Source organism: Myiozetetes cayanensis, unplaced genomic scaffold (genome assembly GCF_022539395.1).
Source record: "Myiozetetes cayanensis isolate MyiCay16 unplaced genomic scaffold, myiCay2020 scf18, whole genome shotgun sequence".
NCBI classification, from domain to species: Eukaryota; Metazoa; Chordata; class Aves; order Passeriformes; family Tyrannidae; genus Myiozetetes; species Myiozetetes cayanensis.
Window position 1 is genome coordinate 3,063,655 of NW_026087389.1, and position 17,615 is coordinate 3,081,269.

Sequence of the window (17,615 nt, forward strand, 5' to 3'; positions counted from 1 at the left end):
TGCACCTGATCCTGATGTCTGAAGAAGAATTAAAACCAAATCAGTGAGCTCATCACACTCAAGTGCATCAAAAAAAAGGATGGGTTAGACATGGCCTTAATTAAATCAGTTCCTGCACATGTTGTGTGGTTGCCAGCACAGTGTGTACGAGGCCAGTGCAGCACAAGCTGCTCTCTAACAAGTGTGTTGAGCTGCTGGTTGTGTCTGATTGCACCTCGTACTCTCTGTCCCTTTAAACCCACTGTATCTTACAAATAAATGAGTGCTGGAGCTTGGTGGGAAGTAGGAGCTGCAAAATCAACTTACCTGTCAGCTCTGCTCCTGCTGGAATATGTAACTTCTAACACCTTGTATACCTAAGTGTGATGTATCTGTGTACCCTTCTGCTGGGGATTAAGTCATAGGGAAAAAAAGAGGAACATTAAAGGATCTGTCAACTTTGTGTTTATTTAGAACCATTAACGAGGAAGCCAAGTTCCTAAAGATCATCCAGGGATTCAGTTTTGTGCTTTTCTTTCAACAGGTTAAACCTTGCCACCTGAAAGACTAAACCCACAGCTTCCCTGAGAGAACCAGAGTCACTGAATTTAGGAGGCTGAAGATGATGCTGCTGCTGTGGAAACAGCTGCTCCTGGTATCGTTTGTTGGCTGCCTTGGAGGTAACAATCATCTCTAACTTCTGTTTCAGAAGTAGGCGTAAGTTCCCAGATTCCAGATCTGCACTTGAGGAGTAGAACCACGGAGGCTTTGAAATGCAAATGTTATGTAGAGTTTAGAAACCAAGCATGCAATAGGTACCTTAAATAATACAAAATATTAAGTGAGTGAACTGAAGTTACTGCATCAGGATGTGCTTTCAGGGCAAGCAGAAGATATTCAAATGCATTAAAGATGTTCTTGGTAGTACTGACTTAAGAGCTGCAATATGTGTTTGTCTGTAGCTGGAAACTTCAGATTCTTGCTGTAGCTGGAAGGATTCCTGCAGCTTCTGTCAAAACTTTGTTTGCTTTGGAACAGGATTTATTCCTGAGAAGCAGCACTGTGTTACTGCTGCACCAGTTCAGCAGTTCAGAGCTTTGCTGTTCTTGCCATGCCAGGCAATTCTCAGTGGTAGGAGCTTGTGGTGCTGTTCAGGTCTCCTCTCTGGTGCCACATGAGCTCTTTAGAGTCACTTTTCTGTTCCTTATCGAGGTCAGTGCTCGCTCACAGCAGCAGAAGTCCCAGGCTTTTCTTGGCCATCTCTTTTTTCAGCACTTGTTCTGCTTCAGCATCCCCAGTAATGCCAAGGTGTGTGTGAGGGGCAGAGGAGAGGCCCCTGTTCTGTCCTCAGGGATGGACTCTTGGTGATTTCTGTGCCTGTTGGCAGTGGCAGGCCTGCCAAGAGCAGGACAGTGCCCAAATTCCCTCCTTGAATGCCCTGTTTGGGAAGGAGGGTGGTACTTCAATTGTAGCATGTGAATCAAATGGTTTATTCCCAAGGTCTCTTGTGAATGGACCGTTTTTCCTTGCAAGACTCTTAAGGCAGGGATGGATAGGAAGGATTTCTGTGTTGTGGGCCGTGCAGTCAGCTGGCTGTGATCAGCTTGTGATGCTGCAGCGTGTGCTGTGCCAGTCTCTTCTTTCCTCCTGTGCCCAGGAGGGTCGGATTCCTGCATGAGTTGCACTAAAACACAGCTGTGAGCAAATTATATTATTAGTTGAAATAGAAGGGATTTGCTTTTCTGTCCTTTAAACTGATGGGAGCAGAGCTCTCTTCTTAGTGCTTCTGTGTGAGGGTGATGTTTGAGCACCCTGTGTTAGCTGGGAACACCTGAAGTTAAAAATGTGTTTATAGCCTTAAAGTACTTGAGGTATGGAAATCCACTCTCTGATGTCCCCTGCTGCATCTCTGTTAACTTTGGGGCATTACTTACCAGGCCACTTAACCTCTGCCATGTCAGAAGTGGCAAAATTTGGCGTTATAAATGTAGCAAAACAATTTGTTGTTGCAGAAGGTGTGTACCCACTTCTGAATCTCTAATGTAAAACTTCAGGTAAAATCCAAACATTAAAAATCATTGTCTACCCAGTGGTTTTTTTTTTAAGATCTTGTTTCTTTTGATTTGCTGTATATTTTTGTTAGTTTACATTGCAGTGCTTAACTAAGATGTATGAATAGTTTTCATGCAGTAAATCACGTCTATTGGTGATGGCATTCTGCACATTATTTGCAGGAGAATGAATGATTTCATTATATTTGTGGTTATGTGAGTGTTAGATGAGTATTGATGCTAAAAAAGGGCTTGGTTTTTTGAATCTGTTAAAAATAATGTCTTTCTGCAGGTTTTTCAGTTGATACAAGGTAAGGAAGATAAGGACTAATAATTTTATCTTGCTGTAGGTTTTAGTTTGATTTGTACAATTTAAGTTATACTTTGAATCACGACAAAAATCTAAGCTACAGGTGTAGAGGGGAAGGCTAAAGCTAAAACACCAATATTTTGTTCATAGGTATCATACAGTCAATTTTTTTTTTTTTTTTGCAAAACAACAGTCACTTTACCCCTGTTGAAGTTGTCCCTTCCTTAAATTGCAAAGCATAGAAATCTTCTGGCTTCATGTGTTGAATTTAAATCTGCTCTTTATTTAAATGGGAAATTTTTTGTAGTACTACACGAGGTAACAACCAGACCCTGGAGCTCTCTTTGTCTCCCAGGCACTGCTGGTGTGTTGTGAGCAATAATATGGACAAATCTGTGAACATCACCCCTTGGAGAGTCCCAAACCAGTGTTTGGAGTGTGAACAACAACATCTGCAGAACTATTGGTGGGACTCCCCCAAAGCTTTGCTGTCCTCACTGAGACCTTGGTGGTGGTTTGTGGGGACAGAACCTCCTTCTTCACGATGAAATATTTTTTACTCATTCTCTTGAAGGACTTTTTTTTTGAAATCCTTTCATCTTTCCTGCATTTTTATTTCATGTCACTTCAGTCCTTTTGGGTTATATTTAAAAGCAACACAGATGAAAGCAAGTTTTGTTTTGGCTGCCTGTGGAGAAGCCTTAAAGATCCAGGATGATGGGAAGGTTTCTTATGTTAAGCTGTATGAACTCCAAGTGTACCAACTGTCTTCCTGAAAGAATATCTAGTCAGAAACTTGTAGTTCCATGCAAATATAACTGTGAAAAAAGAGACACTATGAAAGGGATGATTTAGCTGCAGATTCCCCAGTTCACATCTCTGATGTGAATATTTTCAACAGCAAAGTTGGCATTGACTGTCACTGAGTTTACTCATGGAGGAATGCTTGGTTTTCAGCTAATCACTAGTGGAACACTGAATTTCCAATGACCATTGCACTAACAAGGAAAACACTGCTAATATGTTCAAGTGGAAATCATTCTGGGTTTCTGTGAGACTCATCTTCCCGTGTTCATCCTCCCAGCCCTTCTTTGCACGTGTTTCAGGTCATCTCTGCACTTGGGTACCTGCCAGATGTCAGCTCGGTAGCCACGGGGAGTTGGTAGGTTGGAGGACCAGCGAGAAGTCAAGCAAAAAAAGCTCTTTTTCATATTTCCCAAAGCCAGATGGCTTGGTGGAGCAGGACTGCCTGGAAGCCTCGAGCACCCACAATGGATAAGTAGCTGTGCAGTTGCCATCCCTGTGAATGTTGTTGGGAGTTACAGGCAGCACTTGGCAGAGATGACTTTGAGCCAGATGCAGTTTGCTGAACAGTGTGAACTGAGCATTTCCAGCTGCCTAACCCATCTCACTCAAAACCCTGCAGAAGGTCTCAATCCTGACATATGAATCTCCTGATATTTTGGGGACTGGGCACGTGCTCAGTGTTAACATTACCTGTTTGCTTCAATTACATGAATATTTCTAGTGGACCTTTGGAAGAGCAGGCTTCTAAAATCCACTTGGGAATCCTGTACTTGAATTGATTTCAAGCCAGATTTTAGTAAGAGCATGCTCTAGATGTGAAAACAAGTTGTTAAACAGTTTGGAGAATATTATTTTAACCTGTTATTAAGATAGATCAGCAGGTATTGTGATTCCCTATAGAAAACAATTTTTCTTACTCTCTGCTTATAAGCAAAAAGACAGTTCTTTTAAGACCTGTCTGCAGTTCAGTGTTATGAAATAACTTCATAGCTGCAGAAATGGAGATGATACTGATCTTGGCTTATAAACCTTGACACTCTCTGTCTTTGCAGATAATGTATTTCAAACTGGTTCCCTTATTGCAGTGTCCTATATTGAATTGCTTTTCATTTATCTGATGTGAATCTTCATAGTTCATCAAAGGGGGGAATGTGAGAGCATCTAATGAAAGAAAAACAATGGCCCTGGGGCCTTTGTTTATTGATGTGTGATTATATCTGCAGGACTAATGATGCTGTGGTCTTCTTGGCCATTTACCTTGGGGACCAAAAAGGTGATTACTTAGCATTAAATATATATATAGATGTGGAGTTTCAAAATGTCTGCCTTGTTAGGAAAGGAATTAAAAAACACATGCTTTAGCTTATTGTGTTTAAATTACTCTGAAGAGCAACTTCAAAGATAGAAGCCAATAAAATATGCAAAACAACATGAACAGTTGAAGTGCAGAACTAAGCTGCGAGCTGGGGTGAAGTCGTGAATTAATTCCAGGTGTAACTTCTTGCAACTTCTCCTGATTCCTTTTCTTACTCTTGCTAATTTTGGCTTTATTTTCCTGCTCAACTGGAGAGGAGGAGGAAAGCTCTGGGGGAGTTGTGTCTGCAGCAGCCTCAGGGCTCACCCAGTCCTGCACAGCAGCCCCACTGTGGGCACAGGCAGAGGTTCATTCTGCTTTCTCATCATTTCCCAGTGCTAAAACTGATGCTCTGTTCTCCCCTGGAAAAAGGTATGTTTTTAAAGCTTCTCCTGAGAATTTAGAGGAAAAAACAACTTTTGAAGGATGGTTGAAGGGGAAGGAAAGCTCTGAATAAAGAAGAAGTTCAAAGAAATGAAACAAGGAGAAGTCCGTGTAAATGCATAAAATTTTTCTCCTTCAGGAGATGAAAGGGCACATTTCAAACAGGGTGTCCAGGGTGAGACCTGGAGACACCACTTGGACTAACTTTCTCTTCTAAGCTTGTAATTCATTGCCACCACAAACAGTGTCTCCTAACTCTGTCTTATTTAAATAGAGAAAACCAAACCAAATCATCATTAAATTCAACCTTTTCCTCCAACCCTTGCAAGCTTGGGCAAAAAAACCCTCAACAAAACAACAAACCACAAATAAACAAAAAACCCACCAAACAAACAAAGGAAATAAAACAAAAAAACTCCAGCCAGAACACTTATAATATGGAGAAACTGTTTGGACATTGAAGTTTGGTTCCTATTCTGTCAGTTTACACTCAAATTTGTAAACAGGGAGGTTTTCTATTTAATTCCTTATTCAAAAGCCCATTTGAGTTTAAAACTAGATCATGTTAAATGTATTTCTTTGTATCAATTCAGGTGTTTTTATTGCTTTCATTTTCATTTTTTCATTTTGTTTTCTCAGTCTGATACAGAAATAAACTGTTAAACCCTCAGGCTCAGCAATGTCATGTGTAAGATTCACACTTCTCTTTATTAGTATTAAGTTTAGGAGACTTATGAAATTGGAAAGCATGATTCTTTCTTTATTTTCCAAAATGAGCATGAAAACAAACCTTCTGTGTTCTTCCTGGTGCGTTGTTGTGATCAGATCATGCCAGAGGAAAGTAGAAATATCCTCTTCAGAGGGAACTCTTGGATCCCTGCACTTGCAATACAATTTTATGGGGGGTGAGGGACTTGCTTGTGCATGTGCAGAGGGTCATGGGCACGTTCTTGCCTTGCCCTTATATCTTGTGTCCCATATTGGTTTTGAAGTGAGAAGGGAATCCTGCTGGAAACAGTGTGATATGGGTTCAGTTCTTACTGTCATTGCACTTTCTCTGTATGTCAAATATCAGGATGTGGTAAGAACAATATTCCTGCTTGTTCTGGTGTCCAGTGTAACTGGAGACAGGTTTGACTTTTCCATGGACTCTCTGAATGGTTTGGGAGGGACCTTAAGTTTTATCCAGTCCGTGGGCAGGGACACCTTCCACTATCCCAGGTTGCTCCAAGCCCTGTCCAACCTGGCCTTGGACACTTCCAGGGATCCAGGGGCAGCCACAGCTTTCTGGGCAACCTGTGCCAGGGCCTCCCCACCCTCACAGGGAAGGATTTTTTCCCAGTGTCTCATCTAACCCTGCTCTCAGTCCATTTGTAGCTATTCCCCTTGTCCTGTCAGTGCAGTTCTGATGAACTGTAGCAGTTTATTTGCTGGCATCAATGTGTAATTCCTAGTATAGGTTTTTGGACGTTGGCAGAATGCCAGCAATACCTTCCCCTGAGTAAAGCAGATAAAGCTCTTACAAACCTGCTATAATTTTGATTTAGTCTATGGTGAGGGGTTTCTGTAGGGGTGAGAATCCATTTGTAGAGAAAAAAAAATAAATATCATCCCTTGCTGCTCTTGTTAGAATTCAGTTTTCATTAAGAGTTACAGCCTTCAGACAGAGCCAGTGTGTATCTTAATGCATAATGGGTTTGCATATTAATATTAATATCCTTTTTGTGCATTAGACATGTATAGTCATAATGCATCTATGCCAGTAGTGACTGTCAGAACTGCTTAGCTGTGATTGCTTGTGTGTTGCTACCAAGATTCATTACACTGATAGAAAATCTGCTTTGCTCATTGAATTAGTTCCTAAATGAGGAACCAATCTTCGAGTTCTGCTTTTCTTGGGATTGTTTGGTGCTTCAGGCCCCTGTTAACAGAAAACAGAATTTTTGGAGTAAATCTGCAAGGGCACCTGTTAGAGGTTTCCTTTTTTTGCACTTAAGCCTGACGTCCTGTCAAGCTTAACTAGTCTCTGATGGTGAACACAGGACACACAGCCTGGGAGGCAGGGAATTTGTCCTGCTGGAGATACCTGCAGGCTGGGAGCTGGCAGATGGTGGGAGCTTATTGCACACCCAGTTTCACCCCTGGTTCCACACCAGTGTAAATCTGTGCTCCGCCTTCCTCTGCAGCTCTTGGGTTCAGTACAGCTGGATTTGTGCACTTGTGCCTTAGCACTGGAAGCTTTTCTGTTCTCAGCCTGCCAGTGGAGCACACCCATTTAGGATAAGGGCTTTTTAGGGCTTCTTCTCACTTTTTAGCACTAGGGCAAAATGAGCAGCAACGGAGAACGATGTTTTTTTAATCTGCTCACCTGGAATTAGGTGAGGGGAGGAAAATAGTCTCCTTCAGGAGATCTTCCATGTGTTCTTGTTAGCTGCCTGTAAAGCTGGAGCTGTGCAAGGCTGTGGAAAGGCTGTTAATGATGCAGTGCCTTTCCCCAGGCTCAGTGCATTTCCAGTCTGTATTGCTGTGGTGGGTGTGCTCTTATCAGTTACAATATTTAACTCCCTAAGTACAGAAAATGCTGTGATATTAACATTGTTTTTGAAGAGAGACCTTAAATGCCTGTGAAAAGTCTCCTCGATTTCTGCTTTATCTTGCAAGCTGAAGAAAGCCTTCTCTTGAAAAGCAGCTACTTCTTGCTGCAGATACTGTCTAACCTTAAAGCTTAATCCTCACCTTCAGACAATTAATGCTTCACTTCAGCAAGACAAATGCCATCTTTTTCTTCATTAATTAAGCTTAGTGCAGATTTTATGACATTTCAGTGGAGAAGTTCTGGCTAGTGGCAATTCTGATTTTTACATAAATTACCAAGAAGGGTTTTTCATGCGCTTTATCCTGCAGTAAAATTTTGTTATTGCAAATATTACTGAGCATGAAGGCCATACATTTGTACTTTCATGGTTCTTCTGCCTACTGGAGTTTAAACTGCAGCATAATGGAGCAAGTAACTCCAATATATTTCTTGCAAAAGGTTATGGAGCTTGGGCACGCTGAATAGTAACCCCCAGCAGAAGACTTGCTCAAATCCACAAGCTAAATATTTATTCAGTAAGAATTGTGATAACTCCTCCTGCCTTAGAACTTCTGTTTGCTGAAGGTCTTAGTGGATCAGTGCCTGGTGTTTTGTTTATGGCTACTTATTTGCTGAGTTACCTCAGCCTCTTGTCCCACACAACTTGGAGAAAGTAGCTGTTGAGGATTCCCAGTTTTCCCTCATTTCCCTTAGAATGTTGCACACCTGCCTTGTGACAAGGGTGAGACAGGAGCCTCTCCACAGGTGCTTTTGGGTTGCCCAATACTGGCAGAGTTTCAGAAGAAATGAGGTCTTGGAAGTGGATTTTTCCACCTCCCATCCCATCCCCAAGGTGGTACAAGGGGACAACAGCAGCAGCCTCTGAGAGGCTCTGCAAGCTGGGGGATCTCTCTTCAAAGCATCAGCTTGTCTCTTCTTCCCTGTCCTCCAACAGCAGCTGTTGAAGTTATTTCTTCTGCATTTGCCAGGCTCTCCCTGCTGAAGAGCTAAAAGCTTAGTTTGGCTGTTTTGCCTGTTCTGCTGCTTTGTGTAGTGAAATAAAGATGAGTTTATCACTTATTACCTGAAGAGAAATCCCGTTGTTTCTTTGGCTTTTTGATGTTAGACAGAAGCACCCTGGGCTTGCTTTGTCCAGCCATCATTGATTAGGGTGCCTTGGGAAGTGTCTCACTGCTGTTGCTGATGTCCAAGATGGATGAGTAATCTCACCCAGTCAGGGAGTTCCTGGGATTTTGGGTGCTACCTTTAATTTTCTGTTTCTTTCCTACAAAACAGATCCAGTCATGGATGTCACTGCTTTGGGATATCACTGTCTTGCAGGTGAATCATCCTGTAGATACCAAGGATGGCAAGAGGAAACCCTCTTCTATCCAAGTGGGAAGGTGAAAGGCACTGGGGAGGGAAGACAAGGGAGAAGAACTTCAGGAGATTTGCTGTGCAGAGCACAGTCTGCATCAGCCCCTTCCTTGGGAAGCTCAGAACCCTGCAGAGGAAAAAAAAACCAGATTAAAGCAGTTGTGAATGACAGCTGAAAACCAGGGAAGGTACACTGGGTTGAAATCTAAGGCTGAATAATTTGGCAGATGTTCAGGAAAACAGCTGAACTGAAAATAAATGCTTTGTTTTGTATTTTAAAAAGCTTTTCAGTAGAAACTCTTCTGAATTTTGTTGTTGCTCTTTACGATCATGCTCAAAATGAATGCTCTAGGTTTTTAATTTTTGGTGATTTTTCAATATGTGGCTGCTGTCCCTTTGGAGAAAAGCTTTATTTGTGCCATAATTAACCTTTCAGTTTCTTGTGCAATAACAAGTGGGATAATAGCAGCCTTCAGCTTTTCCAATACAGGATGTACATATCAGTGATGAGATTTCAGGGATCAGTATTTATCAGGGATTAGAACACAATTTACACACTGGGTTTTTTTCAGTACAAAATAACACAACATTGTAAAGCAAAAGCTTAACCTCACCATATTTACTGTACGTGTTTGAAAACCTAAGTGAATAAAAGCTCATTTATATTCTTGTCTGATTAGCACAATCAGAACTTATTGATGCTAAAACGAACCAGATTTCCATAACTATAAACAGAATATTAAAATATAGCTGTCTAATGTAGCATGATGTTTTTCTCCTTCTTGGCTGGAACAAGTAGTTACGACTTTCTTGTTGACTTTTTAGGAGTCTTTTAACGAGAGTCAGAGGCATTTCAAACCCGTGCCTTGGGGCAGGAAAGCAGACCTTTTGCTAGGCAAGTGGTGTTTACTGTCTTGGAATAGAAAGAAGATGACATGTAGGTAAATGTGTTTGTGCTTGGCTATCCTTCACTCTTCCATAGTTGGGGCTCAGATGTTGAGGAGCTGAGAACTGACTGGAGAAACGTTTGAAGGTAGAAAAGACTTTATTTGGACCAGACACTGTGTGTATTTGTAGTATTTTACTCCCAACAGAAGGGAACAGAAAGTCAATGAAGAAGGGGAGGTGAGATGGGGCTTTATGTATTGTAAATTAAGAACTCCACGCTGAAGCCAACTGGATGTTTTCCTGTGGTGTAAAATAAGAATCACACAATGGTTTGGGTTGGAAGGGACCTTAAGGATCATCTTGTTCCACCCCCTGCCAGGGGTAGGGACACAGAAATGTGGATTAACCTGGTGCAAAGGGTGCAGGGCTTTGAGGAGACCTGAGTTGGAGCAGTGATGGCTGCGACCTTGTGCAGGTGACTCAAATTTCCATTCAAATTGCCAGGAAAAAGTATAATGAGAAGGTTTTGTGTGGTCCCAGGGGGGTCTGTGTGAAAAGAGTCATAAAACTGAGACTTACCACACTGTCCCAAATACACATCAGGCTTTGTTCCCATATCATAAATGTCATTTTGTTAAAAAGTACCCTGTGTGAGGAATCAATGGACTAGCATCACTTTTATTTGGCAGAGACAATGGAGTATGTCAGGATCCCGTTTTAAAGAAGCGGAAAATGTTGCTCCTGTGCTCCCCCTCCAGAGTTGTGGATTGGAGAGGCTTGAAATGCCACTTTGTCCCCAGGCAGCTGCGAGTCACACCTTGCTCACAGGGCATGTGCTTGGCAAAATAATCCAGTGCAACTTGGGGTGCTCTGTGTGCTGCAAGGAGCAAAGGACTGCAAAGAAAAACACAGCGCTCGTTTGCCTTCGGTGGTTGTTGTGCAGTGAGAACTTCAAAATGGTTTAAACCTGAATTAAAAATAGCTTAATTTGCATAGTCAAGGGTAATTAGTGTACATTTTATCCTGATTCCTCATACAACTATTTATAACTCTGAAAGCAATATGGAAAATCCCCAAATAGTTCAATACTGGATTCAGTGAAGGATTCTCCTGTACCTTGGAGGTGGCAGATAAAGGTGTTGCTGTTGATAAACACCTCAGTGGCAAATTTTGATATTGAAGATAACAGGCAAATTGTGACATGAGCAGCCTCTAAGTACCAGGCACAGGATTTGATGCACTCTGATGTGAATATATGTGAATGTACCCCAGTGTAGATCTCGCAGTGGCAACTTAAATGAGCGTTAAATCTGCTGCTTGGTCATTTTTAGGAGGCCTTTGTGTAGCTTGGACAAGCTCAGGTGCAAATAAGAGCTGGTTTTCTAAAGCTGTGCTGCCTGTTCAGGAAATGGTTTTAGCCAGTTCATTGCAGATTACTTTCTGGTTTTTATGACCAGACATCATCCATGGGTAGGGACTTTATGGATTGGGTGTTTTAAGGTTTCATCACATTTCTCGTTTTTAAGGCTCACTGTGTGGGGAGATCATATGGGCCGTTATTTAATGAGTCAAGGCAGCTCTGGGGGGTGTAATGGAAGGAAAGACATTTTCCCTACACTTTTCAGAGCGAGAAGAAACATTTATCCTGTATCAACAGCTCTAAAATGGGACAGATTCATTCCTTTCCGTGATGTTTTGTGCTGGCTGGGAAGCGATTCCAGCAAGTGCTGATAAGAAACAGTGTTTTTGGAGATAAACTGCTGACATTAATGGAGCCTTGACTTTTTGGGGATAGGGGGTTTGTGACAGTTCTTTCTGCTTTCAGAATTTATAAGAATTACCTTTGATTGCAGCTGTAGGAAGAAAAAAACCGAAATCTGAATTTGCTTACTAGCCTGTGTAAAACTTTATTGTAGGCCATAGACTGTAGTTTAAAGAAAGGAAATTACATGGCTGAATCTTTTTTTTTTTAATATATATATTTGATATATAAAATCTAAAGAGTCATCTAAAATTTCAGATCTGCATCCATAGCATTGCTGCACGGGGGGCATATTTCAGTTTTTCCGAGAGCTTACAAGTGAGTGACAGCAGTGAGCAACATATTGGAAAATATTACTTCTAATTCATCTCTTTTTAAAGTTTTTTGAATCTTAACGTGAAATATTGTATTCTCTGAAAAGATTCTGATGAGAAAATGAAATTACATAAAAGCATAGGAGGAAATGAGGGAGAAAAAACAGTTGTTTCAGATCATAACCTCGTTGGGTGGGGTGACAGTTCCAATTCCATTTGAGTTCTCTCCAGTTCTCATCCTTTTTATGTTGGATTAAGTAACAGTTTTTGTCTTCTTATTCCCATAGCAACCTTATCTCTCTTCATTTTTTTGATGTAAATCTGCTTGTCTCTTACTATCTTTCAAAGCTAGTGCATGAATAGCTTGTGAAGAAGGGGAGTGTGGCAAGGAGAGAGCAGAGAAGAGGCTTTTTGGCATAGGAAAGAAGGGAAAAATATTTTGGAGCAAGAGAGAGAAATTTTTTTTTCCCCAAAGCTATTTATTTCATCATTTTTTCTGTTTAGTTTTTTCATGAAGACTAAAACTTTGCTGCTGTTTTAGTAAGTTGTGTGAGCATAACTATTTAAGGAAAAGTTGTGGGCCAACCTACGTACCCAGCCAAAAATACAGACCTAATGTCCTGTAACTTTATGGTTTATATAACTTGGGAAAAGTGCCTCTTTCAGCAAAGGTGAGTCTTCACCTGCCATGATTTTGCTCCTCATGGAACTTGGAATCTCTGACGAGAAAGCTGAGTGCGAGCAGAGGTTTAGGTGGGTGCTGTGCTGACCCCCAGCTTTGTGTCCATCTCCTCTGCCTGGGGTCCATGACCAGTGGTCCCACAGCTGGGAGAATCCTGAGGCTCTTGGAATCCTCTGTATCACAGGGATGAGGCTCCAGATCCCAGTTTGTCCAAAATGCTCAGGTGCATCTGTCTGCTGCTTTGAGGCATTAAATGAGGTTGAAAAAAGCAGCTGTTGCTCCATCTCTCTACATCTTTTTCTCAGATTAAATATTTCACTTGGTTGGACTTGCTTAATATAATAAATGTGTGAAATGACATGGAGACAATGGACACCGGTATGATCCATTGTATTTTTAGCTATTTAGGCTTGATGCCTAAATTCTGAAATGTTTAACAGGAGCCTTTGAATTGCTGCCTTCAATTGTGGAGGTGTAAGAATTTCTATAAATAACTAACAAGTTTAGCATTTCCTGTGCAGCCTCCTCACCTCCCCACCTGATAAAGCTCTAAACAAAAAACGTATTTTCGTTTTAATTCTTGTAGATTTTATTTGTGTGCGTGTGTGTGTTTGGTTTCATTTTTTTTCTGTGTAAGAAGAGTGGTGACGTTCCTGAGGATTTTTGCACTTTGGGGCTGTTCTTAAACCTCTGGAATATGGGTTCTTTGGAAAAACAGAGCTTATATTCACTGAAGGATCAAAGCAGGTCATTGCTAAGGAAGGAAAGGATTTCAGCCCTTGTTTTGTTTGTCAGAATCACCCTAATGGGGTCTTGTTAGCCCATTTAACATGCTACTGATAATATATAGATAATACTTAAAAACACTTACATTACATTAATACCCCATTAAGGGCCTGATCTAAAGCCCACTGATGTTGATTGGAATGTTCAGCAGGAATTTAATGCTTTGATCTTCCAACTATGGCTTTACAACTTACAAAATCAAACATAAAAAAACCCTTTTCAGTGACATAAACACATCTGTGCTGTCTGTGTCCTACTCCACCCTTCATGGCTAATAAAATATTGGATTTGGAGCCTCCTCAAACTGAAATATGTACTTAAAATATCGACTTGGATTGTGTTTTACAGCACCAAGTTCTGCTGTAGAAAAACCAGCGTTGCTACAAGGCGTATAATGAGGAACTTTAAATAAGGAAGGCTTGGATGGGTGGCTTGGCATGTTTAGAGCATTTGACTTGATAATTTAGTAGACTGAATGCTTTTCTAACAATCTGTGTTGAGGTCTGGGGTGCCCTGGCTTGGTCTTAGACGACACTTTGTTATTGAAGGTGCTGTTCTTCAGATAATGCATTTGAGGTCACTTGAAAGACGAGTTGATGTTTAGGGACGTGGTTTAGTGGGACTTGGCACTGCTGGGGGATGCTTGGACTTGCTGTCTTTTCCACCCTAAATGATCCTGTCATTCTGTAACAAGCACAGTTGTCTTGTGATGTGCAGAGTTATTCTCACATTCAGTGAATATATAAATACATAGTAAATTTTGACTGAAGTAACCCATGGCTGCAACACAGGAAATACCAGATTTAGGGGGGGATTTAGAATAGCAGTTTAAATGTCTTCACTGGGTATCATCTTACTTTAAATGTGCTTTTCCCAGGCTCTGATTTGCTACCAACCTGCGTGTTTTGCTTCCTGATGTTTATTGGGAAGCAAAGTAGGCGTCTTAATACCAAAAGCAAGGGAATTTGCACAACTTCTCCTATTATCCTGCATTGCTTCTGTTGCTATTTTTGTATTGATTATGTGTTTGTGTCGTGTTTCTTGTACTATATGGCAGTGAGTAGTTACAGAGAGCACAGGCTGGGGGTTGTTTGGAGTCTCATTTAATAACCAAAGAAATTCTCCCTACTTAGGAGAAGAGATGCAGTACCTGATTTTATTTTCCTGTTATTACCTCTCTCGGCCCTGCGCAGCGAGACATCTCTCTGTCTTTTTATGAAACTGTATTTTTTTGAGTCCCTGACTTTTTATTAAATTGTAGTTAACAATATACTTTTGAGGATTACATCACCCTGCAAGGAGCAATTTGGCTTAGGCTGGGGATCAGTCTGCACATGGAGCATCTGTCACGTAACGATTCTGCTTAGATACCAACAACAAGATTTGAGGTCCCACTGTGTTTTGGGGGTTTTCTCCTTATGTACATGTCTCAATCTATTAAACTCTCTCCAGCAACAACACTGGGATTGTATTTGTTTTTAGAAATGGAGCAGCAGAAGAACAGATAGGTATTTCTCAGGAGTAGTTTTTTTTCCACTCCCGCAGCCTCTGTTGTTGAATGGCCCGATGCTGAATTTATTAATCTATGCAGTTGCTTGCTCAGGTGTAATCCCTTGTTCAGCCACATTTATTCACCCACTGAAGGATGTGCACATTGGTACATCATGGCATATTAAAGGTTTACCACCGCCTGCCACAGCTGTCATCTCTTTGACCCTTCAGTAAACCAACAGTCTTCCACATAATTTTGCTTTCATTCAAGTGTAATGCCATTACTGCAGAGGCAGACAGAATGCAATTCTCTAAAGATCTTGTCTCGTTCCCTTCTCTTCCAGGGAGGTTAATGTGCTCAAATGATCCCTGAGCTTTCTTTTACTTGCTCTCTTGCTGCAAGAAAAGCAAAACCAGAAAGTGCTCCTGGATAGCGTGTTTGGATTGGCTTTTTGGGGATTGGAGCAGACTGGAGAGATGAACTCACCAGCTGGGTGGAAGCCCTCTTCACCACCTGAGTTTCAAATGCCTTCATTTGTTTCCTCAGTATGTTTATTTTTATAGCCTTTTACAAAAAGCTTATCCAGTTTTTCTTCTAAAATGACTTAGCATGGAAATAAGCAAGTCAGAACCTCTTCACCCAAAGTGAGCTAAGCCAGGTTTAAACATTAATGATGCATGGGAATAACTGAGGTCTGAAGTTCAACCAGTGCTTCGTCCACAGACATTTGTCATTTCAAAAAACACACACACACAACTTCATATTAATGTTTGCAGTGTCAGTGCTTGGCAGACAGTGCAGTTACAGCCTTGTGATCTCACAGAACTGATGTTGAGAATGAGCTCTTGGAGATGATGGTCTGAAAGTGGTGTCTGGGGCCATCGATTCCAACCCCAGCTCTGTCATGTCACTGAGTGCAGCTTCTCTTTATGAACTTACTGTCATTGTAACATCCAATGATTTGGAATTATATTGACTGTTTCTACTGTATGTGCCGCTGTTTGACCTGGTAATTAAGTTAAACAATCAAATGAGTCAGTGATTGATTGGGTTTCTTGGTGTAGAGGCAGGTTCTGCACTGCCACAGTTTCTCATCTGCTCACTGAACTCCTGTGTGTGATGAGCCAGGAGGCTTCACTGAGTATCAAATAAGTGTATGATATGATGCTTTTGATTTTTAAAAGTCTGATTTCAGTGGTAGTGTTTTGCATTCTCTTATCGATTGTTTACACTCCTTTGCATTCAGCTGTTTTTGAATCTCTGATTTCTTAATACATCTCTCCTTCTGGTTTTATTTCAGATTCTTTTCGCAGGAATTTTTCTGCTTCTTTGGTTAACAAAATGTAGCATTTTTCTCCCTAGTATTTCACAACTCCAGCTCCTAATAACACGTGCTACTCTTATTTACCCTTTCATCTTCTTGCATAACTCTTGTTTGCTTAAGGTAACTGTAGCCTCTCCTTAAGCCAGTTCCATCTTATTCATCCTGTATTTTTTTCTCTGAGCTTTCCTGATGGGGATTCAGTGGAATTACTATCTTGTTTCTTCAAGAAACCTTTTTGCCTCATAATAAATCCTTCTCTACTGAAAAAAAAAAAAAAAAAAAAAATTGCCTGGAGATTCCAGGTCTGAGTTTTGTCTGAAATTGTAGGACCTAACCATCCTTTCAGACTCCAGTATTTACTGACTCCAGGGCAAGGGTGGAATTGATTTCTGCCATCCCAGTGTCCGTGGGGTCTGTCTGGAGGCTGGCAAAGGGCTGCTCTGCATTGCAGCTGAGCCCAGTGAACCCCAGACACTTGGGCAGAGCGTGGCCCTTGTCTCCACACCCCCGCCTGCCATCGATTTGTCACTGGGTAAGGTGACCGAGTAGATCGAGTTACTGAGTTCTTATCCCAAATCACTGCTTTGTGTAATGAATTTAATTTATTCCAAGTCATGCGTGCAAGGGTCTCCTGCTCTTCCTCCAGACAATATCAGATCCCAGTTCAGCCTGAGCCAGACCAAAAGCAATTCTGTCAGCTCTTTACCCCCTTGTTTAATTGTGTAATGATTATTGTTCCTGCTTTTGTAAACCAAAGCATGGGGCTTGTTATCTGCTTGGGGATTATACTGATGGGTTTTTAAATGCCTCTCTCTTACATCTGGGTCAGAGCAATGATTAAATATTGAAACAGAGGTTTTGTGCCCTGGCTGAAGCTCTACCACATGTCCTGATTTTACAGGGGATAAGAGGGGCAGAAGTAGATGTGTGACAGAGCAAGTGGAATTTTGGCTTGATTGCATTGGGTAAACTTTGTCATTCTGGTCAGGCTGATTAGAATCTTAGAATCACAAAATATGCTGAGGTGGAAGGGACCCACAAAGATCATCCAGCCCAACTCCTGGCCCTGCACAGGACACCCCAACAAACTCATCATGTGTCTGAGGGCAGAACCTTCTCCTGAGATCCAGGCTGACCCTGCCCTGACTCGGCTTTGTAGCCTGTGTTTGTGCTGCTGGGAGGAACAGAGTGGTTCTTCAGTAGGGTGAAAGTGCTTCCAGAACTTCAGACTTGAGACAGTGAGCTATGCCACAGGTCATTCATGTCTTAAGGTGGAAGATCAGCAGGAACTGTTGGATGATCTGTTGTGGTCTCCTGGGTGTCGCAGCACAGTTTCACTGGGTAACCTCCGTGTTGATCCTTATCCCATTTGCAGGAACTTACGTGGAGTTTTATTTCTAAATCAATTAATCTGGTTCTGTCACAGAAAAACAGAAAATAAACTCTGCAACCAGTTTGTTGGGCTAGAAAGCTGACAAGACTTTGCAGCGTTGGGTGGGTGGGGGATCAGGTCTTAGGCATGAAACTACT

At 41.5% G+C, this 17,615-nt stretch overlaps 1 protein-coding gene across 1 annotated transcript in view; it reads left to right on the forward strand.

Moving 5' to 3' along the window:
• CNTN3 (contactin 3) overlaps positions 1–17,615 on the forward strand; it is a 98,981-nt gene that overhangs the window by 24,579 nt on the left and 56,787 nt on the right. The window contains exon 2 of the mRNA XM_050312898.1: positions 524–659. Within this exon, the coding sequence (XP_050168855.1) occupies positions 602–659 (58 nt within the window). The 5' untranslated portion in view covers positions 524–601. The remainder of the gene's footprint in view (positions 1–523; positions 660–17,615) is intronic.